At 45.6% G+C, this 23,328-nt stretch overlaps 1 protein-coding gene across 2 annotated transcripts in view; it reads right to left on the bottom strand.

Annotated features, from left to right (window-relative positions):
* The window catches only part of SPG7 (SPG7 matrix AAA peptidase subunit, paraplegin), a 32,390-nt gene extending 9,062 nt beyond the window's left edge, over positions 1–23,328 (bottom strand). For both annotated transcript variants that reach the window (XM_035118472.2, XM_035118473.2), the window contains exons 1-10: positions 23,041–23,328; positions 21,566–21,662; positions 20,077–20,166; positions 12,837–13,078; positions 10,604–10,743; positions 7,963–8,065; positions 6,445–6,570; positions 5,706–5,868; positions 4,318–4,491; positions 699–823 (exon numbers count right to left, since the gene is read on the bottom strand). In XM_035118472.2, coding sequence (XP_034974363.2) covers positions 699–823; positions 4,318–4,491; positions 5,706–5,868; positions 6,445–6,570; positions 7,963–8,065; positions 10,604–10,743; positions 12,837–13,078; positions 20,077–20,166; positions 21,566–21,662; positions 23,041–23,193 — 1,413 coding nt within the window. In that variant the 5' untranslated portion in view covers positions 23,194–23,328. The remainder of the gene's footprint in view (positions 1–698; positions 824–4,317; positions 4,492–5,705; positions 5,869–6,444; positions 6,571–7,962; positions 8,066–10,603; positions 10,744–12,836; positions 13,079–20,076; positions 20,167–21,565; positions 21,663–23,040) is intronic.

Here is a 23,328-nt window from a genome sequence, read left to right as displayed (position 1 = left end):
AACCACAGAGATTTCAGTTGTGTGTGTGTTTTTAAAAAGCAAACCATGCAAGACTGAAGTCAGGCCAAGCCTGCCTTAAGAGTTCTAAATGCACAAATTCATACTGTGTGATTCTGCATCCATCTACACACGCAAATCTGAATGAAAGCATTTGGTCCTTTCCTTAAAAGCGCCACAACAAAGGCACAATGGTCATGTTCTGAGAACTATTACTGGAGTACTCCCAAAAGGTGCCTCTCACGTAATCAGTTCCTTTCCTTAGCACAAAAGTTGTTATTATTGTTATTGTTATTGTTATTATTTTAAGTAACCTTGTGTGGCAATCCTCACGGTTCCTGACTGTCCAATTGACACTGACTACAGTACTGAACTTTATGGTTCATGCTCTTCCAACTGTGGCTCAGCATAAACCCAGCAGACCTGGTTTTATAGGTTTACTAAGCTCATGTAGGCCTGCAATTTGAACACACCATTCACTAAACCGAGATTCTGCTAGAGCTCCAAAGGAAGCAACAGAAACACCCTTATAGCAGAAAACCAACAATGGAGTGAATCCAGTTCCTGGGATTGAGTGCACCACTTGTGAATCAAATACTAAAGAAGACAAGTGTTCACTATCCACTGCCTAGCCTTTGCCACTGCCCAATACCTTAACCACAGAATCCAAGAGTCACAGCAGAGGTGGGTCCAAATAATACCTGCAGAGTAGGCAGATCAATAAAAATGTGGCGGTCAAGCCTCCCAGGTCTCATGAGAGCATTGTCCAAGATATCTGCCCGGTTGGTGGATGCTAGCACTATGACGTGATCAGTGGTCCCCATGCCTGCAACAGAGAAAAATGTGAAGAGCAGAAGTGAATGGAATGTGCCACCTGTGCAAGGAGCTCCAGAGAGAGATTTCCCTGCATGAGAGGTCAAATGTTCACAAACATGCTTTAATATGCAAGGTCATGGGCGGGGGGGGGGGGGAGGCTGCAATGAAGCATGTGCTTGTGGACCTATCTAGCAAAAATTGACTTACGTGGATTATATAAATGCCAGAACGCTAGAGATCTGGACACAATTTCCTCCTTTAAATTGCTTATTGCACATTTTATACAACTAATAACACAGAGAAATATATATATATTTAATTGTCCTGTCCTTACAATTCCAATCCCTGAATTGCAGAAGATACTAAAGCCCACCAGACTGAAATGTGACCAGCATTCATACAACTTCTTTGTTAATCCATTGATGCAACTTCTCTCACAATTATGTTAACAGTTTGCATTCTGGCAGTTGTCAGTATACTGAAGATAACATTTTAGTGGTAGCGTGCATTTGCCATAACTGCATCTTTAAATGGCATGACCACAGCTGTGGGGCAATGCAGCCAGCCAAATACAAAGCTACACAGGAAGCTCTTGGCATGAGGCAGATATAGCTAGGCTTCTTCCTTGCTTGAACTGCAGAAGCACACACTGCTGCAAAGCTGCCTTAGAGTGGGGGCAGCAGGGGCATGTTTTCCCCACGCTGCCCAAGAGATGAGCACAATAGCCCACCCAAGGGATTTATCCTCCAGATGACTCAGAGGTCCACTCTCCTACTGCATGCTGCTACCTAATGAGCCTCACTTCTGCCTCCTTGCGGGATGCTGTGGAGGCAAATTCCAGAAGACAACGAAGCACAACTGTGCATCAGTCTGTCAGGGTATTTTGCAAGGCAAGAAGGAAGGAAAGAGAGGCGCTGGGAGTCAGTCACGTGGGCTAAGCAGCTTCATTCCTATGGCAAGATTAGTGCAAGCAGAACATTAGCTGCTTTGCTCCTGGGAAGAAGCGCTCCCAAAATAGATCAGACAACCAGCAGATCCATCACCAAACAACACAAGCTTTCCAGTGCTCGCCAAAGACACACAGTCAGAGCAAGGCCTGGGAGTCCAAGGCTCCAGACTGAGCCTTTTATAATCCTGTGACCCCTTGTCAATCTATTCTCCACCCTCCCCCAAATCAACACCCCTAGCTTCAGCATGACTGAACTGGCAACGGAGTGTGATTAAAGCAACAAGACTCCTGGAGAGGAGCTGCCTCCCCCACTCCCAGGGCACAAAGGGCAGAATGAAAGGAAGCAATTCTGGATCTAACAGGTGCTCTCTGTGTTACACAACTACCCAGGCTCTCTCAGCCTACTGGGATATGCATACACTTCGGTTTCCACACAAAGTATGGCAAATTGAACAAAGCAAGCAACCTTCTATTCAGGGATGGAGAGTGGTCGACTGCTTGCACACTTTAGCTGGGAGAAGGGAGATTTCTGACCATCTGGTGGATAACTATTCAATTTTTGGAAAAAGCAAGGCTCAAATCCAAGATTTAGTAGACCCAAAGATCAGTATGTGCATGGAGTATGGACCAATCATGCTCAAAGCTGTATGGCAGAGTTAATATTGCATGTGAGCATGTGCACACATACACACACTCTTCATATAATCTTTGTGATGGAAGGGGCCTTAGAGGTCAACTAGTCCCCCTCTGGCTCAATCCAGGACCTGCAATGCAGAATGCAAGCACAACATTCCTGACAGGTGGCCACCCAGGCTGTAATTCAATACGCTCAGAGAAGGACAGTCTGCCAAGGCAGAGTCTGTTCTGTTGTCAAACAGCTCTTGCCGTTCAGAACTTTCTCCTAAAGTTCAGCTGAAATCTGCATCTCTGTACTTTTTGCCCATTCATTCTAGACCTCCTCACCCTTGGAGGAAAAGAGAGCAAGTCTGCTCCATGCTCTCCTGAATGACAGCCCTTCCTATATTTTAAGACTGCAATCATGTCTTACCCTAACTTTCCCTTCCCCAAGCTGAACATACCTGGCTCTTTCAACTGTTTGTCACAGGAATTGGTTTCCTCATGTTCCTTAGTTCAGCTCGGTTCATTCTGATCAGCCAGCATGAAGCAAAAGAGGGTGCTTTTGTGCTTTAGCGGAGACTTTTTTTTAAAAAAAAAGCACATCGTTTCAACCTCACTCATCTAGTTTCAGCTACACTAACAGTACAGAGTGGCTGCATCAACATTAGAGACAAAGCAAGATGCTGGCTGGGCCTGTCAAGCACACCGCAGACGGCTATGCTCGGGCCAGATGAAGCTTCTGCTGGCTCCCAGCCATGGCACTTCTGAAGAAGCCTTCTCCCAGACAGCCACCAGCTGAAGCAAAAGGCTAGCTAAGACTTGAGGTCTTGGGCCACCTTTCCAGCATCACTTTGTGCTTCTTAGCATCGGCCTCCCCCTAAATGTTGTAATTATTTCAGGCAGGGTTGGGGATCCTGTGCAGCTCTAGATGTTGCTGGATATCATTTCTGTCCATTGACCATGCTGGCTAGGACTGATGGCAGTTAGTGTCCAACATAATCTGGAGGGCCACGGGTTCCTTATCCCTGCCCTAGGGAGTACCTGAAAATATTTTCCTCAAGAGAGCTTAGGGAACAGGAAATTCTAGAGCTACAAACATATACGTGCACACACTTGTGCACACAAGCGAAAAACCAGCCAGGTGGTACATTTCAGAGAGTTAAGAAGCCACCAATGGGTCCAGTTTCAATACCTTGAGTCCCTAACAAGAGACCCAGTGATAGCAGTAACACACAAGGCATGCAATAAGCAACCAAAAGAAACCTAGCAACCAAACAAAAATCTATCTTGCTTCTTCCTGCCAGGTCCGAAAGGCAGTAGGCAGGGCTGGGAGAGGAGTGCAGTGGGAGTGGTCAAAGTTTTGCTCTTCCTTACCCGGGGGTGGGGGTGGGGGTAGGATTGCACTGGCTGAAGGACTGAAGGCAGAGTTAGACAAGAGCAGAAGGAACTCACTGTATTTGCTTCTGCCTCTCTGCAACCAATCTTTCTTTTCCCAAGTAAACAGGCTTTAAACCTACCCATCTCGGGAAAGATTTTATGCACTTATTACAGTTATATCATTGGTTACCACATGTAACTAATCTTAATTGGAGTGGCCTGCCTGTAACCTACAACTGTGACCCTCCCTTTCTGGATGCAGGTCGAAGTCAAACTGGAAAGTGAGGGGGAGCGGAAACATCAAGTGTGACAAGGAGAGTTTGGAACTCTTTGGAGAATCTGGGAGTACTTGGGCAACAGAGAGAAGCTTAGCAATGAAGGAAAAAAGGAGGGGAAAGGCAGGGAGCGGGTGGGGGCATGCTTGAGCTGCCATCTTCTGTGAGTAATACCATGGCAACAGTAGGAGGAGAGTTTTCCTCCTGGAGTGTAGAAAGGGGAAATATTTCTGACCACAAGCCAAGGAAGAAAGCAAGCCTGGAGAATGTGCCTGAGCTACTGACCATCCATTTCTACTAGCAGCTGGTTTAAGGTTTGCTCTTCCTCCGTGTTGGAGAAGCCAGACATGTTTGTGGAGCGTTTCTTCCCCACAGCATCAATTTCATCAATGTAGACGATGCAGGGTGCACGGGCTCGGGCTTCTTTGAAGAGGCTCCGCACACGAGCAGCCCCAAGTCCTACAGAAGGGAGCAGGGGGAGGGGGGAAGGAGAAGAGAGAACAAATTCATTCTAATAGCTAGCTCCATGAATCTGCTTCCTGAATTTGGGCCCTCGCAAGCTTCCGCCAGGGTGAATCTTAAATGTGTCCCAAGGCTGCTGTTTGTGCTTTGTGCAACAGGCCTACAGTGCCCTAATAAAAGTTGCTGGAAATCCTAGGTGCTCTGGTGCCTGAATCCCACTTGCAGGCTTCCCATAGGCATTTAGTTGGTCACTGTGAGAACAGGATACTGAACTAGATGAGCCATTGACCTGATCCAGCAGGGCTCAAATATGCTATTATGTTGTAGGTTATCAGAGGGCTGCCTGGTTTCAGGTGCCAGCAGAGATCGCAGCAGCAACAAGAAGCCAAATCGAACTAGGAGGATATTTGCTGCCTAACAGCAGACCAGGAAACAAGAAGCCCCCAACTTTTTTTTCCAAGGCACCTTTGACTGGAATAGGTTGGCTGCTCCAAAAGGATTTTCTGCTGCTCTCCATTCAGAACTGGGTGTCTCAGTTAGAAAGTTCCAGGGTCAGACGTTGAGCAGAGTGGAAGAAAGGAAGAGCAGCAGAATTGGTGTCAAGAGGGGAGCACTCTCTCTCTATATATATATGTATTAGATCAGTCAGTGAAAATGTCGTACTGCCCCAGGACACAAACAGCCGTCTCTGTGAGAGAGCTTCAAAGTTTCCTACAAATAAACTAACTGAGAACAAAGCTTTCTTCCTGGTAAGCCACATTTTCATTAAGCCCACAGGAACACACTTTTTTGTGTTTTGTTTCAGGGGAAAGCTGAGCAGGCTCCCACAGAGTTCTCCTTCCAGCCCTCACCAAAGAGAGAGAACCCTCTGCCTTTTGATCAACTGTGGAAAGGAAGCTGTAGTGGGCTAGGGAGGGAAGGTGTTTACATTTACCAGATATACACCATCCCTATTCAGCTACTGCATTTCCCCTTGAGTGGATGCCTGGAATCTTGCTCAGGCCACCTTCCTGGGGGTTGAGAGCCCTGAGTCAAGTTCTGCTCCACAGAAACAGATTGCAAGGACCACATTCCTTCTGTACAATGTCTCACACCTAGCTGGCTCTGTTAAATAAATCAAAGCTGACTGCTGAAGAAGCAAAGATTTAAAAAAAATAAAAAATACACACACCACCTCTAAGTGAATCCAGCTTCCCCGCCCCAGGACTTACCTCCTATCACCTCCACAAACTCAGAGCCAGCTATCGCCAGGAATGGCACCTGGGCCTCAGTAGCAACAGCTTTTGCCAACAAGGTCTTGCCACAGCCTGGTGGTCCAAGCAACAGGGCACCTTTGGGAACTTTAGCACCAAGCTGTAGGTAACGATCTGGGCTCTAGGAGTGGTAGGAGAAAAAACTTTTTTTAAGCTGCACACTCATTCTGCATCTTCTCCTGGAGGAAGCAAATCACAAACTTCCACTGATGTTCTTTCCCACATGTATGACAGCATGCAAAAAGAAACCCCCCTCCTGTCCCTTAGTGGCTGGGCAGACAAAATGGTTACCCGTTCAGCTGCACCACACCCCTTGCTCAGAGACAGGCCCTCTGCCCCTCCACCACAAAGAATCAGATCCACTACTACTCATGAGGCCTATAGCTAATACAGTAGTGTGATGGAAAAGGCATCATGAAAAGAGTGCTATTTGAGAAAGGATACCCCTATCCCCAAGAATCCTGGGGCAAGTGTGACCAAAAAAAACACACACAAATACACTACAAATAAAAGGTCCCACAACATTCCTGCACAGGGTAAATAAAGCAAGCATAGCCAATAGATGATGGGAGTTGTAGTGCCACAACACCTGGAGGGCCAAAGGTTCCTCACACCTGCATTACTGGATTCACAGGATTGCCCGCTCAATCCCTCCCATTCCCAACTTCCCAGCTGCACTTGCCAGCACTTGTCTTACCTTCAGATAATCCACAAATTCCTTGATCTCCATTTTGGCCTCGTGCATTCCTGCTACATCCTTGAAGCTGATCCCTTTCCCAGATTTGCCATGCACAATAGTGAAGCGGGCCATCTTCAGCTGACTCTGTTGAGGGGTGGGCAGGGTGGAGGGGAGAGAGAGAGAGAAAAAGATATGGCCGAATAAAGAAAAGCAGGGGTTATACAAAACCCTGATTCTTATGAGCTTGGAGGAAGAGCAGTTCACTGAGCAATGAAGTGCTCACGCTGCATTTGGCAGGGCCCATGTGCCATCCTCCACAGGCCAGACCATTTATTTGCCTTTCTGTTCTATTTTCTGCTTTAGGTAAGATGGGCTGTGGTTCCACTCACTCAGCTGCTATCTTGATCTAGGTTTTATTGTTCGTAGCAAGCTGGAGGGATGCCTCGAACAATTATGCTGCCACCCTCCAGCCAAGAATCTACAGACAAAGAAATCAGATAGAGGGAGCTCTCTAGAACACCTCTCTTGTAATTTTAGCTTTGCTAGCCGGGCTGGCAACCACTCCACCAAAATGGCAGCATGATCCGCTCAATTCCCTGGCTTTCAGAAGAGATTTGGTGGCGGGTTGTTTTTATGGTGGCAGGGGGAGAAGAGGGCAAACAGAACAACAGGGACCTCAAAAGCAACAGGCATTGCATTCTAGCCTCCATTAAACCGCAGCGACAGACAAAACAACAATTTAGCTAAACAGCCTCTGCATAACTGCTCATTATGCTTTGCTGAAAACAGCTACTAATGTTGGCTTTTCAACTAAGCTTACAGCAGGCCACAAGCTTGGAAGTGCATCAATAAAAGTGCTAGGGGTGTCGCCCACCTAAAGGAAGTAAAGAGGGAGCCTTGGGAACTTCCACAGCTATGAAGTAAAGAGAGTAGGGCAGAGCTGACTGGGCTATTGAACTGCAGAACATTTTTTTCAGCCCACTGCCACCTCCCCCAGCCCCTCCCAAGCAGGCAGGCAGGCAGGCAGAATTCACCAGCCTTCCCCTCAGCTGACTGAGCAGCAGGGGTTTGGCTGATGCTGGGAGGGAGGCATGTGACAGGAGGTATGAGGGCCAGCTCACAGCACAGTCCAAAAAGCTTAGGCAGCTTTAAAGACTGAAAAAAGTTATTTTGCTAAAAGCAAGGGATTTGTGTTCGCTGCTGCATGCGAGATTTGCTGGCAAGACAAAAGCAAAAGAAATGCCATTCCCAGCTGCAAGTCATTAGTGAGCCCTGAAAACAGCAGAGAACTGCCCTGCAGATTCCCTGAGTTCAGCCTTCCCAGCCTAGAGGGACAGAGGACGCCCCCCCTCCACCACCCCACCCATGAGGCCAAATACTGTAAAGTTCCGTCAGCTGATAGGAAAAGCAGCAAGACATAGCACAGGGCCGCCCAGCCTTTGGCATGGCTTAATTCTCATCCGCTGTTGACTTTGCTGGGGGAGGGAAGAAGAAGCCAGGCCCACCCAAAACAAAGCACGAGGGAGAGCTACTTACAAAGGCACTGAAGCCTCCTTCCCTTCCTGCCATCCCGGCCAGGCGAAAGATGTACCACAGGATGCCAACACCCACAGCAGCCATCCCCAGGGCGTAGAGGGCGCTGCAAAGACAACAGCAAACCAGGGTCAGGCTGAAGCAACTGCTGTATCGGTTATGAACAGACAAAAACATAGTCAGTACTGTATTTGTGGGACAGAAGTGCAGCTATGGCAACATTTCAAGACGCAGGGACGAGAAACCTGTGGCGCTCCAGCTGCAATTCCCATCAGCCAGCATGACCAAAGGTTAGGGATGATGGGAGCTGTAGTCTTGCAACATCTGGAGTACAGCTTTTTTGCGGGGGGGAAGGAACCTGTCTAAATCAAAGAACAGGTTAAGAACCCAATAAGTTTTGGGTGCAAAGTAAAGAGGCATCTTCTGTGCTCTCCCTGTCAAGAGTTAATGTGCAGCTGGCATTAATTCCAATAAAACTTTGGGGGGAGTCTCTGACTCTGGGCAGATTGCTCCATTGAAACATAGGGAAACCTAGGAAGATGCCTTACTCAGAGTCCATAAGCCCATCAAGCTCAATTGTCTACACTGACTAGGAACATCTCTCCAGCGTTTCAGGCAGGGTCATTTCCAGCCCTACCTGGAGACACCAGTGGGGACTGAACCTACAACTTTCTAAATGCAAAGCAGTTGCTCTACCAATGAGCTTAGGCCCTTTCCCAAGTCAGTGAAGTGCTTCAGACCAGCTCCTCTGAGCCACTGTCATGGAAAGCAGGCCTCAAGTCCAGCATGTGGGACAATGTCCTCAGGTGTCTGAGATTCAGTGGGCATAGGTGGGGAAAGTGGTGGGCTGCTGGGAGTGCTAGAGGTGGCCAAAGGATTTAATACCATCCTCATTCAAGTCACAACTCTCAATAATTGCAACTTTCAGGTAAATAACCAACCTTTCATAATGCAGGATTGCCAAATGATAAAAGCAAAAGTTATTTTTTAAAAAAACAAACCACCAAAAATAATTACATGTGGTGGTTAAGGCACAGATTCAACAGTGAAAGCAGCACAAGGGTAGCTTCTACAAAGTTTACATTCCAAATGGAAAATAAGGTAAGCATCAAAAAGAAAGCAGCTCATGTTGAAGGGATCCATGGAGAGGACTTCCGACATTCTTCATCCTGGCTCCTGGAAGTGTCACAGCTCAGTGGCTGAGCATCTGTTTTGTATGCAGAAGGTCCCAGGTTTCAATTCCTGACATCTATAGGTAGGACTGGAAAAGACCCCTGCCTAAAACCCTGGAGAGATGCTGCCAGTTAGACCGATGGTGTGACTCAGTTTAAGGCAGCTTCCTATGTAAGTCAGACAATAATTTAGTTTGCCTGTCAGCTCTGAAAGTAAAGCAAGCACAATGGGGAGAGTGAATAAAAAACCTTCCTCCCCACAACCCCAGAAATGTTTTGCCCATGAAACTCTTTTCATAGTCAGAAAGCCAAGCCTGGCCCTGGAACAGAATGGTTTATAGGCCTCCTTCCATTCTTATTACAAGAGAAGCTCCTCAGCCAGAGATGACAAGATTCCATAAATCGTTTTTTTGTGGATAAAAGCTGCTGCTGCTGCAGAAAGGAGACCACAAGAAGAGCTGGCTCTTGCCATCATTAAGGAGAAACAAACGTTCCAAGCCAGCATTCCTGCATCTTTAGAAGCTTCTGCCCTCCTCCTGTTCTCAGCATCAATTCCCATTCTGATTTTACATCAGTATTAACAGCTTTAGCCTTTGTAAAATCCTTGTGACAAAGGATGTGGGGTTCTGCATAACAAAGTCCATACCTTTAATGGGAGCACTTGCTTCACATTGACATTTGGGGTTTGATTAGCAAAACATTTCTGCTCAGCATGGGGCCTATGAGTCAGTGTCCGCCAAAGGTACAGTCGGCTGTTATCTTAATGGGCAAACGCTTGGGAGTTTATTTTTATAAGCCAAAGATAATACCGTGTGGGAGGCTCACTCAGGCTGTTAAGGCATTATCTTCATTGGATCCCCCACACTATGATCATTGCCATCCTCACCAAGCCACCCTGCAGTATTCACTGGGGAAATTGATTGACACACTTTTCACAAGGAAATACTTTTGTAAGTCTATGGATGGTGCTTAGGCTCGGTTCTGGTTGCCCCAATCCGCAGCCCCTTCCCTTGCTATTCCCATGGAAAACCTCACAGAGCTGAGTCATACAATTAAGTTCTGAAGCAGGCAAAGTCACCTCCTAGCTGGCTAACCGCAGAAAGTGGTGTGTGCCATGCGTTTCACACATTTGTGCTTTTTGTGGTGGCTGCTGGTGCCCCAATCTAGGTCACCAAGTCTTTTTAGGACATGCTTTGCCAAGCTGGCACCCTCCTGATGTTTTGGACTACGACTCCTGCCAGCCCAAGCCAGCACAGCTCTGTTATCTGAGGCTAAAGACAGTTGTAGCCCAAAGCATCTGAACAGTGTCAGGTCAGGGAAGGCTGCTTGGAGACACTGTACACACAGCCATGGCAAGCAAGAGGAAGAAGCACAGAGGGCATGGTGGAGTGGAGAGAGAAAAGCAGGAGATGGAGGGTGGGGCAGACAGTGCCTTGCAATGGTGGAGGAGCTTTCTTCTAAATATGTCATACTTTCCAAAGAAGCCAGTGCGCTTGTAGGAAACGGGGATCCTGTCCTTCAGGTCAATGCTCAGCTCTTCCTCAGCTGCCCGCAACTTCTCCTCAAACTTGTCAACGTTTGCTACCTGCATTCTGTACATCAGGGCAAGCCTCTGGAGACACACAAAAGCAACGTTAACAACGCCAAGGCCAGATTCAGGACATTGATCAACTGGGAATTGCACAGGTGGAAAAAACTGCTCAGGGCCACAACCTGTCATGAGTGAGTAGGTGGGGGAATTCCAAGGGGGATGAAAAGCGGCTGCTGGGCAAGGAATTAAAAGCTACGTGACCTCTTAAGCTTGCCAAAATCTCAGGTTGGCTTAAGCGCAGACAAAGGTGCACTTTGCTACGAGTCAGAGGAGAGGCTTAAATAATCAACAGGCAACCCATTCTTACCAATATTAGCTGCCTTCTCTCTCAACCTGGAAAACTCACAAGGCCATGCAAGTTTCACTGTTTGTGGCAACTGCCATAGTTATGGGTACCAGTAATCAGTACAGAATTATTTTATTGTATTATAAAAAGTTATTTTAGATCTAATGGAAGGGCCACCCACTGCAGCCTCACAAGAGAATTTTTCCTGTGGCTGTACCCACATTCTGGAATTCTCTCCTGTGGAAGGTTTGAGATGTTCTCTTTTAAACCTCCTCCATCAAGAGAAGACAGTGTTTCTCATGCAAGCCTAAGAATAAAATAATAATAAATAATAACTTATTTATTTATACCTCGCCCATCTGGCTGGGATTCCCCAGCCACTCTGGGTAGCTTCAAACAAAAAATTAAAAATACATTAAAACATCAGTCATTAAAAACTTTCCTAAACAGAGCTGCATATTAAAGTTGGATGTTTTCATTATCTGTCATGCTATTTGTGTCTTTTGGTTTTGAATTGCATTTATTATTAGCTGTTTCTTTATTGTTAGCCACTTTGAGAGTACTCTGGTCAGAATAAATTAATCATAGAATCATAGAGCTGAAAGGGACCCCGAGGGTCATCTAGTCCAACCCCCTTCTGTGCAGGAATCAAAACCCAGTATTCCCAGGCAGTGTCCTATCCAAGTACTAGCCAGGTCTGACGCTGCTTAGCTTCTGAGATCAGCCAAGATCAAGCATGTTCAGGATAGTATGCAAATTGTTCCAGAAAAAGCAAAAACTGGAGATAAGGTGATCTAGACTATTCAGACTATGTAGTACTGTAGTTGTCTGCTCAGCAAAATACTAACACTGTATTATAAATATGTGGTGTTTTCCAAGAAACAGTTTATGAAAGTCATCAGGATGACTTATGCTTAAACTTTGCATTTAAAACCAAGACAATGAAATGCACTGTGATAGTTTCATTTAGATTCTACATAGGCAACTTTGGCTGCTTTCCCTTAAAGGTCTCCACTAAAGTCAGTGAGAGATGTCTCTTTTCCTCAAATAATTTAATGCAGGGATGGGCAGAAGATGTTTCAGGATCTACTGGGAGAACTCTGGGTGACCTTAAGCTGATCAGCAAAGATTTCTTATTACAATTTCAAAGCACATATTGGAAAACCATAATTTGATTTGTGTGTGAAACACCTGCAAGTTCAATTCTAGTATAAATAACAAGTTCTGGGGCTAAGCAAGTGCTCAGAGATACCACGGTTTGAATTCTAAGTGTGCATCATCCTTCCACCCAAAGCTCATTTGGGGGCTCTCAGGGTTCTAGTATCAAAACAAAAGTAGATCCTGCAAGTCTGAAGTCTTCCCACCCTTAACTTGAATTACCTGAAAATTCAGCATAGATATTATGTTATCTTCCTTGTCTGAACAAGAAGATGAACAGATAAATAAAAACAATAAGAAAAGCATCCTTAATGTTGATATCCATATAGGAATGCTTCACAGAAGTTTGACAGCTTTCTGCTTATGAGGGGGGAAAGCAGATTAGGGAAAAACAAGATTATTTTTCAAAGAACCACCTCTGAGTTGACCAAGACAACAGGCCAATTTAGGGGCTGGTGAAGAACTACGGAAGCATTTGCAGGTTCACAGAACTGTTTGGCAGACACAACACCAAGAGAAATCTGCGAAACTTAAATGTGTGCGGAATTTCTACTACCAATCCTGAAGCCTACATTCCTATATCAATCAAAGTTGGCCAAATGGAAAAGTCTTTGCTTAACCTACTTTGCAATACTTTAAGGACTGATCTTGCTGGAAAAAAGACACTCACAGGCCGTCCAAACACAACTGCCCCTGGATGTAAGTAGATTTCCACAATGTCGCTCTCCGGCACCACTTGAACTCGCTGCACTTCCCCTTTCGCCAGCATCTCATTTACAAAGTCGTTCCAGGATATGTTGCCTCCACTGGTGCTCAAGGAGTTTAGCAGGCTCATGATGATGGCAATGAGAAAGAGGGTCCTCAAGCGCTCCCGGTACATCTGGTCCTCCCTCTCCCGGCGTCTCTTTTCCTCTTGAGAGAGGAAACATAAGAACACATCAAGATTAGCATTACGAGCTGGAGAGCAGATTGATTATGCCCCAAGCCACAGACCCCCACACAGTCTGTTTTTTGTTCCACATTTCATTTTCCTAGGAAAGCTAAGCTGGGCTAGGAGAGGCAGCATCTGGTTTGCAGTGTGCTATCACATTACAGCCCCCTTTTCCAGGGAAAGAGTGAGGAGAGACCAAGAGCAAGGTCACACAGTAAAGCTGCATGTAAAATGCCTGCTTCGAACTAGGCCAACAGCTCAGGAGCAGAGCATGTTTACAGAGCTGCCTACCTGGAGTTCCAACATTAACACACATAGGGAAAGGGGAAGTTTGTATTCGATTAGCCAGCAAATATTTGCTCTACCCAGCTCCAGCTTTCCACATTTAGCCTGTTTCAGCAGTTCTCTCTCATGAGCCAGCCCAGACAGCGTGTACAAATCAGCTCACATTCTGCAGGAGGAAAAACAAGGAGATCCATTTTTTTCTCAGAAAGGGTCCTAAATGCTCAACCAGATAATGCTAGACTAGACAAGAGCAAGATGCCTTCTGTCACACCACTACCACAAATACAGAATGAATGGTGCAGCTTTGCACCAATTGCACAATTTGCAAAACCCGTTTGAATCATGCGGAGAAAGCTCTTCAGCCTTCACCAGGCCCTACTGCTTTGCATTAACTTGCACTTGGTTCGAACGGATGTGGGATCTGAATTGGGCTCCTACCCTTTGAAATGAATGGAGGCAAACTGCACAGTAAGGTAAAGGTAAAGGGACCCCTGACCATTAGGTCCAGTCGTGACCGACTCTGGGGTTGCGCACTCATCTCACATTATTGGCCGAGGGAGCCGGCGTATAGCTTCCAGGTCATGTGGCCAGCATGACAAAGCCGCTTCTGGCAAACCAGAGCAGCACATGGAAACGCCGTTTACCTTCACACTGTAGCGGTTCCTATTTATCTACTTGCATTTTGACGTGCTTTCGAACTGCTAGGTTAGCAGCACTCAAAAGCTTGTAACTTCTGCCAACACTAGAAAGTACGGTCCATCTCTCCAGCACTCTAAGCCCCTTCTAAGGCAGGATTCTCCAACCTAGTGCCTTCCAGAGACTTTGGACTCCCACATTCCATCAGCTCAGCCAGGACAGCTGTATTCCAAGAGCAGGGATAGAGAACTTACCTCCCTACACCCAACACAGCCCATGTTTGACCCATTTTTGCATAGCACTGTGCACGGAAGGCTCAGTGATTTGCTGCCTGCTGGTGCATGTAAAGTGCTGCACACAAGGCTTTGCAGGTGCAAACCTCCCCAGGCCTGGCCTTGCCTTTACCTGCCCACATGTATGTTGTCAGGTGTAGGGAAAGTGCCTGTGGCTTCCCCAATCTGGCCTTGTGGGCCAAATGGAGAAGACCTGGCAGGCCTGAATAGGCCCACACATAAGAGCTTTTCCATTGCTGTTCTAGAGCTAGGGGCATTCCTAAAACTGCAGAAAACCATCTTGGTGGCTGCATCTGCAGGTCATTGGCCTGATCCTGCAGGCTCTTCTGATTTTGGATTCTAGGTCTCATTTCATCCTGCCTTGCTCTTTGATCCAACCTGAATGGCCGAACTGCTGCCCATCTCTGCCAATGGCGCATCATCCATCGAAGCCATTAAGGAAGCCTCCCAAATAAATCATGGCTGTTTTGTTGGAAAATCTATCTGCTGTAGCCAAGATTAGATTTATGTTAACAAAGGCATTTATCAGCAAGCACCACCAGTTAAAGCAGATGCAAATAGAAAAAGAAAAACCCCACTGTACAGAGATCCAGCCTCATCCACAATTCCAAGCTGGGGCTGCCTGATCAGACATCCAGCACCATATTTCACTCATGGCTTGCTCTGTCCTGACTATGCAATGACCCCCACTCTTAAAGTAGTGTTTCTCAGATAAAGCCATCATTCCCCAAAAACCAGTATCTTAGTAATTATGGCCTGCCCACACCTCTCTTGTCTTCTCCTACCATCTCAGTCCTTTGTTATATCAGAAAGGCCTAGCTACAGCAGAATGAGAAAATCTATCACAGGAGTTGCAAGCAAGTGCCCAATAAAGAATTTTTAAAAAGCAACATTGTAAAAAATAAAAATAAAGCCTAACAACCCACAGAAACTCAACTCGGGGGAAGGATTCCCACAACATACAGAGTATGGGGTTAGATTACTTTCTGGGTTCCAGGTGTATACTAAGGATGCATTAAACAACTTATCAAAGAAGAAAATGGAAAGGGAAAAAGAAAATGGATTCTATTGATTACAGGTATGGACAACTTTAATACCTGCTTTTCTAAACTTCTGCATGTACACGCAAAAATCCACTCACATTTGGCCAAGAGGAAATCTACTTAGCACCCAAGCTTACTAGTGGTTTTTTTTTCTTCAGAAAACTAAAATGATATCTAAGAGCTTCCAGGATCCAAAGATGTATTTTGTCCAACTTTAACCTACCAAGTCAAGTCCATAAAAAGCATCAACACACTAATGTCATTTATCTTGATTGCCACAAATTATACCCTACATATAAAGCCCAAATACCCTTGAAAGATCTACATTGGCTCCCAGTACGCTTCCGACCACAGTTCAAAGTGTTGGTGCTGACCTCTAAAGCCCTAAATGACCTCGGTCCAGTATACCTGAAGCAGCGTCTCCACCCCCATCGTTCTCCCCGGACACTGAGGTCCAGTACTGAGGGCCTTCTGGCGGTTCCCTCGTTGTAGAAGCCAAGTTGCAGGGAACCAGTCAGAGGGCCTTCTCGGTGGTGGCGCCCGCCCTCCCATCAGATGTCAAAGAGAAAAACAGCTACCAGCTTCTTAGAAGACATCTGAAGGCAGCCCTGTTTAGGGAGGCTTTTAATGTTTAATAGATTATTTTATTTCATTTTTCTGTTGGAAACCGCCCAGAGTGGCTGGGGAAACCCAGCCAGATGGGCGGGGTATAAATAAGTTGTTGTTGTTGTTGTTGTTGTTGTTGTTGCTGCTGCTGCTGTTGCTGTTGTTGTTGTTGTTAAGTTCATTAACCTCCCCATAGGCTTAGGAGACAACTGGAAAGCTATTACAGTAGTATTTTCTGGCTTGAGCCTCTTGGCCTAATCAACTTCTTTTTGCAAGCAATGACCTATTCTCACTGACAGAGGAGATCCTGGTAAAGTACTGCTGTCTCCTAGGTTTCAGAGGCAATACAAACAGATGTGCCCTCTGCGTTCTTTGATCAGAGTTGTAAAGGGCTTTCCTCCACCACTTGGGTCTCTCTCATAAGGTGGAGGTAAAACTTGGAGGCTGCTGTGGGAAAATTCAGAGACACAGGCTGGCCAGAGAATGGCTCTTGTCTACAAGTACACCAGAAAACAGCAGGAGGAACAGATGAAGAGATCTGCCTGCACTGCTCTGCATTGCCCCACTCTGCCATCCATCCTTGCCAGTTGCTCAGAACCTCTGCCACCCAGCTTTGCCAGGCTACCAGCAAAGGGACCCCACTTTTAGCAAAATAGCACACACATTCACCTCCCAACACTGCAGAGTGGTCACACTAATCATTCCATAAATAAGTCACATACTAGCTGGAAGAGACACTTCTTGTCAGCAGCTGTGGGACCCATTCCAGCCTCAGAAAGCCTTCATGAAGAAATGATTTGCCATTAACCCCAAACCTGAACTCCATGATTAAAAGCTTGCAAGGGCTGCAGTGACAGGCCACAGGACTCTTTGTAAATAATTACTGCTGGGATGATCTTTCCCCCAAAGACACAGAGGAGGATTCCACCTCGCAAAGTCAACTTATCCATCCATTACAAGCAGGGAAAGGCTGTAGTGCTCAGTAGGTCATGGCGTACACAAGCCAATCCAAAAAAACCCACACCTCCTGGCCAAGATGACTGCTGCAGTCTTTCAGGCACTGGAAAGGGCATACTCATAGTAGGAGCTCCTGAAAAGACCTTGCGACAAATGTAAGACTCTCCCTAGTAAATAGCTCAATCTGCAGTATAAGGAAGGTGTCCTTTCTCCTCAGAGGTTGGGAGAGGGGTCATGATGAAAACAGACCCTGTTCCTGCTCTGAAGTAAGTGCTGACTGGTGTGAACTTGGACTGCATTGTGACAGCCAGTGCCTCTTGCACAGCAGCATACACATTATAACATCTAGGTATCTCCTTACTAACATGACACTGAATCCTTGAGTTTGGCTCACTAGCCCTGGATTTTGCAGATTCAGATTCATGTTCCACTACTGCCCTGGCCTCTCTCTCCTCCTTTCTCTCCCATACACCCTGTCTCAGTTACCTATCTGTAAAATGGGCATGGCAACAACCGCCTCAGAGGGCTTTTGTTTTAGCAAGCGCAGCAAGAACTGTAAAGGTCTAAGCACTTTTTAATACACAATGCATACAGTGAAGTGGCATAGTAATGGGCAGAAACTAAAAACTAAGATTTGACATGGTAGATCATTACCTCAAATACAGAGTAGGGGTTTACTGGAGAAGAAATTAGCTTGAAACCCCCTGGGTCCAGGGGCAACAAGCTGCTTGTTTATCCCCGTCCTGGACCACAAGAGACACTCATCTATTGTTGCACTTTGCACACAGAGCAGAAGGAAGGGCTAGTGTTCAAAGCAAAGGAACAATGGGAGGAGATGCTTCCTCTTGCCTTTTTACCAGCACTGCAGGCTCACATGAAAGAGCAGGAAGCATCTCATTTCCAGCACCTTTATCCAAGAGAGCAGCACTAGGAGTTTGCAGCCACAAGGCAGCCAAAGTGCAAGCCTGCTCCCTGCCCAGAACACCTTCTGGTCTCTCAGCACTGGGATATGCACACTTGTTCTATGGAGGATATGTCTTTCCCTTTTTTAAAATGCAGAGTCAAATTACATCAAGGAGGAAAAAAGAGGAGGGGCAGAATACAGCCACCACTGTGGCTGTTTAGCTTCATCCATGAGATCTGCTGAAAGCTCCAAGGGAGGGATGTTAAACTTGGGGGCACTGTCAGGTCAGCTCAGACTCAACATGCAGGTTGTGTGAAAGAAAAAGAAAAAAAGGGCAAGCTATTCTGAAGCTAAGCATCTGTGGGAGGCCCTTGTGATCTTTTTATAGCTCAGCAGAGGAAATTTTAAAGGAGCTCTCTGCAATATTTTCAGAGGGATGGGGGTGGACTATCACTGCAAGAGGCACATGCATACTCCCGCTGGTCCCCAAATCCTGACACAGACTCTGCTCAAATGCCTTGCCAATCTTCAGAATGCTTTTCCCTGGCAAGTGCCAATGTCCTCTCCCTAGAAGGGAGACATGGGTTAAATACTCAGGTGCACATGGCTAGATCTAGGGATGCAACAGAATCAGGTGGTGGAATGGACTGCAATGCTTAACTTGTTTAGGTGTTATGCCTATGGGTATTTGGCAGGCTTCCTCTTTGCAGATATGCAGTGGGGTCAGCGAATGGGCCCCTGCTGTCTCCTTGCACAATGTGAATCACAGGGACCAATAATATCTGACTAGGGCTGCTGTATTTCCCACAGATAGGGGATATGGTTTTTGAAAACCCACACATGTAAAAGTTCTATGCAAAACAGAAGACTCTGACTACAATCCTAACCCTACTTACCTATGAGTAAGCCCTGTTGAATTCAATAAATCTGACTTCTGAGTAGACATAGCTAGATTACACTGCAATACATCAATAATCCCATCCCTTTGCCTGCAGTGCTGGCCTTTATTGACATAATGTTTTAAATGTAAAGGAGCATTCAAAAATGGAATAACCCCTTTGCACTTTACAGTGGTAAAGTCCACCTCATCAACTCATTTTGCCGCATATAATATAACCAGAGTCAATATTCTTCATCCTCATAACAGTTTCCCTGAAATTTCAAAGGTTTTAAAATGTCCTAGTAAAATGATGGGTACATCCCCATAGATGCGAGTCTGACATATTCATTATACAGCTTTTGGAAAATACTCTTTACCCTGACTTGACCCCTGAGGTGTATATTTTTAGGAAGCTGTTTTAAATTGATTTAATTTACTTTTTAAAATTGTTCTAACCCACCTTGGATCCTTAGGGTGAAGGGACGTAAATAATCATAAGCAGCTGATAAACACATAAACATGTATGTACCCCTTAGAAAAATAATTTAGCAAGACCCATCTGCATATTTCAAGAACATTTTCTAATTAAAATAAAAAACTTTCTTCTTCTTCAATAAACACTGTATTCCCCTCTCCTCTAGCACAGCCAACATCTGCTAAATGTTAAAATATATTAACTGCCTCCCTGCCAGCAGCATGGCTCTCTCCACCCTGATGAAGGCTTCCCCTTCTACATTATATTTGCATGGTTACTTGATACCCAAAGCAGGAGAAATGCTAAAACCACTGAGGCAGCAAGCTGAAAGTCACTCCAAAAATGTTACATCTGTGCAAAAGCAAATTGGTTGAGAATATTGCCTGTGTAGACTCTGAAAAACTTTAGCTGGATCAATAACACATGCCTCAGTAGAAGAGTTTCTGCTCCAAAATAAGGCATACATTTAATATTAGCTTCTAAACAGCTTTAATATCTGAAATACATAAAGTTGTATATTTTCAAAAGAACTGCAACCAAGTTCTGGAGGCTGATATGGGAGTGGGGACGCTGTCTTAAAGCCTTTGCAAGTCTCCCTGTGCTCCCCTTTTAAATCTCCAACATTGGGTTTCACAGGGGGAGGGGAAAGACTCACAAAGCCTCATGAGGAATTTTGACAGCTGGGCTAATACCCCCACTTGGCATTCATGCAAGAGCATAATGATGTCCTGTGATTGACAGATGGGTATCCTGCCCCCCTCCCTGTCTGATCACCTGACAAATTTGGTCTATAAGACCAACGTTGATAAGGGCCCAGCCCATGGAGGCGAAAGGTGTTCCACCTCTGCTATAGTCACTTCTGACTAGAAGCTTCAGAGCAAAACTGCTATTTGTACTTACCCTCATCTTCTTCTGGAGATTTCCCTTTGGATCCTTCACCACCGCTGCCATTGCGATGAGAACCAGAGGTAGAAAAATAGTCAGTGTCACCTGTCAACAGATTTACAGTCAGAGTTCTGATCATATCTCAGCTTGTAATAAACATGGTTTAAATACAGAACTTCTCCCTGCTTTATCTGAAAGCATACATTCCTTCAGACAGGCTGAAGCACAAAGAAATGGGAAGAAGGGTCTTTCCATGAAGCTCTTTCTCTCCCTCAGCTGTTTCCATTCCAGCTCACCATTATTAGAACTATCATGCAATTCTGTGATTTCTGCCTCTTTGGTTATTTTCCTCTTTCCCTCCCATCCCCTCTTCCTTTCATGTCGTATCTTTCAGATTATCAGATTTCAGTCCTGTTTTTATTGATCTCATATAAAGCTGGTTTAGAAGCTTTTTCAGCTGAAGTGTGGGTTAAAATACTTCTAATAAATAATCAAGGCTTCTGTGGACTTAGCACAACAAATCTTTCATCGGTGGGATTGAACTTGTGACATGCAACAACTAGGGGAGAAAAGAGAAGAAGAAAGTAATGACAGGATACAGCAACCAAATGAAAGTTTACATCTTGTAGGCCAGTTCTCCTCAAAACGTAAACCAGCAGCACGGACAAGAAAGTGATATCTAAGGAACTAATAAAATTTGTTGATGGCTGATCACAGGGCACAACCAAAAAATGGAAAACTGCTGAACTGTTGACACTGAATACTTAACGCATTAAGCTGCAGCAAAGAACCATGGCAGAAAAACTGATTTACCAACTTAAATTAGGTAAGGCGAAGCTCAAAATATGTGATTTTTATATAGTGTGGCATGATTTTATCTCATATACAAATTCAGCAACATTTATCCCAAGCCTTTCTTCAGATTATGGAAAAGTATAAACTGTAATATTATGATGAAGTATACAAAAAGCTCCAAGTTGCAAACAGATCTTACATTTATGTTTACCTACCAGTACATACAAAGAGGGGAAATGTGTTATATACCTTGTCTTGTTAGCAATTTCAAAATGTTTGTTTTTGTATTTTGGAAATTAAGAAGAATATTTTTAAAAAAGGGAATATCAGTAAAGCCTGGTGGGGGGAACAATGGCTGAGCCTAGCCTGAGGCACAACTCTTTGGGGTGAGTCTGGTAACACCTGGGTGGGACCCAAGAAAAGACCATCCCTTGGCTGCCTAGTGTGATTTCCCATGTAACCCTCATACTTTGGAAAAAGTGATTCATTTGTCCAATGTATTCAGAGCTCAACATTAGCATTTCAATGGCTTCAGACTTGGCTTCTGTTTGTGCACCCAGCTTTGAGTAACTGAGGAAGCGATACACTTAAGGCTGCAAGAAAATTGGGGGTGGGGAAGAAATAGAACAATGGCCAATATTTTGGTCACTGCCATAGGAGGAATATGTTCCAGTAAAGGCACTATTGTTGTCAAGCTTTCTTTACTCACGCAGAAATTTCCAGAGTCGGAAGGGGATAAACTGGCTTTTTGCTACCGACCAACAAAGTCCTCCAGATGTGGGGGAAAGCACTTGAGACAGAAGGCTCTGAGGAGGAAACAACAGAACAGTGCAAGGGTAACAGGGAATCATGGATAGATACCAGGGAATGAAGTTATGGGTGGAGTCAGGGGCTTTCTAGGGGTGGAGCTTGATGGACTTTTTGACAGGCCAGGAGGCCATACCAGGAGTGATTAGCACAAAAGTAGGGTTTGTCAATTCCTCCTCCTGAGAATATCTGGTGTATATACAGTATTAGAATGCCCAATATCAGACTAAATGCAAAATAACTAACTACCTTACAATCCTGCATAGGAATAATTAATTACATTTACCAGAGATGTTGTCAAAATCAGTGGCAAAATGCATGTGCAAATGCTCTGTCCTCTCAAGCCTAGTTCCTAGACATGGTGGTAAGCCTGAGTGAGGGCTATCACTTATGGCCGCAGGCAAGGAGTTGCACAGTTGAATGTACCTCCACAAGGTGGATGGTGAGCACAATAGGGCTTTTTCCATTGTGAGGCCTGCAAACTATTGATTGCCACCAACTTGGCTGTCTTTTTGGAATCAAGGATTTTTGGAATCTTTTTAATTGCTCATGCCCTTAGAGATATTATGTTTCATATACATTCTTTTATTATTATTTGATTGCTCCTGACACTCTTGCTTCATGCTATATTATTGCATTTTTTAAATAGTTAAACTTTGATACAAGCACTCTAAACAAAGATGCAAGAAACCAATCCCTCCATCTACAAAACTGGCACGTCAGGGAAAAGCTTACATAAGAACGATTCCCCCTGATACGCCAATTTTCTGGGTGCAGAGACTTTTTTGGTATTATTATTTTGTGCATGAACATGCACTGCCTTGGGTTCCATGATAGAAAGTAGGTGGGCTATAAATATAAATGAATAAAGCATTATCATTTCCTATCCCATCCTTCCCACACACCCAGCGTTTTATCCTCTCAATAACCCTGTGAAGTAGGTTAGGCTGCAAGAGAGTGACTGGCCTAAGGTCACCCAGTGCAACTCAGGTCTGAGAGACCATTTGAACCCAAGTCCGAAAGGAACACTCTCCGCTATATCACGTTGATTCTCCCCCCCCCCCAGCTTTCTCGGTACTGTACCAAGGCAGGGGTTACAATCCTATACACGCTTACTTGGGAATAAGTCCCACTAAGCTGGATAAGGCTTCCTCTTGGACAGACGTGCAAAGGATTGCACTCTCATTTTCTGGTTGTGCAGCTGCAGAAAGTTCTATGGAAACTGGGGGTGATTAATAGGGGAAAAAAAAACACCCTGATGACTGTCACCACCAGGAGCTGGCAGGTTTAGCGGGTTCCGGCCGGGGGGGGGGGGCTTTTCGCCCGGGTGATGAGGCAGTTTTAAGGGACTTCGGTGCCTCACCGCCTCAGCCTTACCTGAAGGCCGCCGTCACCGCGCTCTGTGCAGGTCCTGGGCCAGCCGCTCTGCAGAGCCCGGAGCTCGGCCGCCGGGAAAGCCCGTGGCGCCAGTCGTAGAGCACGGCGGCAGCTCCTCCGGAGCAGCAACAGCAAAGAGACCGCACCGGTCATGGTCCAGGCGCCGAGCTGTTCAGCTCTCCAGTGCGGACGGTGAGATCCAGGCGGGGGCCTGGCGAGAAAGCCGAGCGGAGGCTGGAAAGGAGGCGGCTTCCGCCATCTTAAAAGCTGGCAGCCGCTCAGCGTAGC

The sequence above is a fragment of the Zootoca vivipara genome, chromosome 6 (genome assembly GCF_963506605.1).
Source record: "Zootoca vivipara chromosome 6, rZooViv1.1, whole genome shotgun sequence".
In the NCBI taxonomy this organism is placed as follows: domain Eukaryota; kingdom Metazoa; phylum Chordata; class Lepidosauria; order Squamata; family Lacertidae; genus Zootoca; species Zootoca vivipara.
The sequence above is the reverse complement of the archived record's forward strand: the minus strand, read 5'-3'. Positions and strand labels throughout refer to the sequence as shown.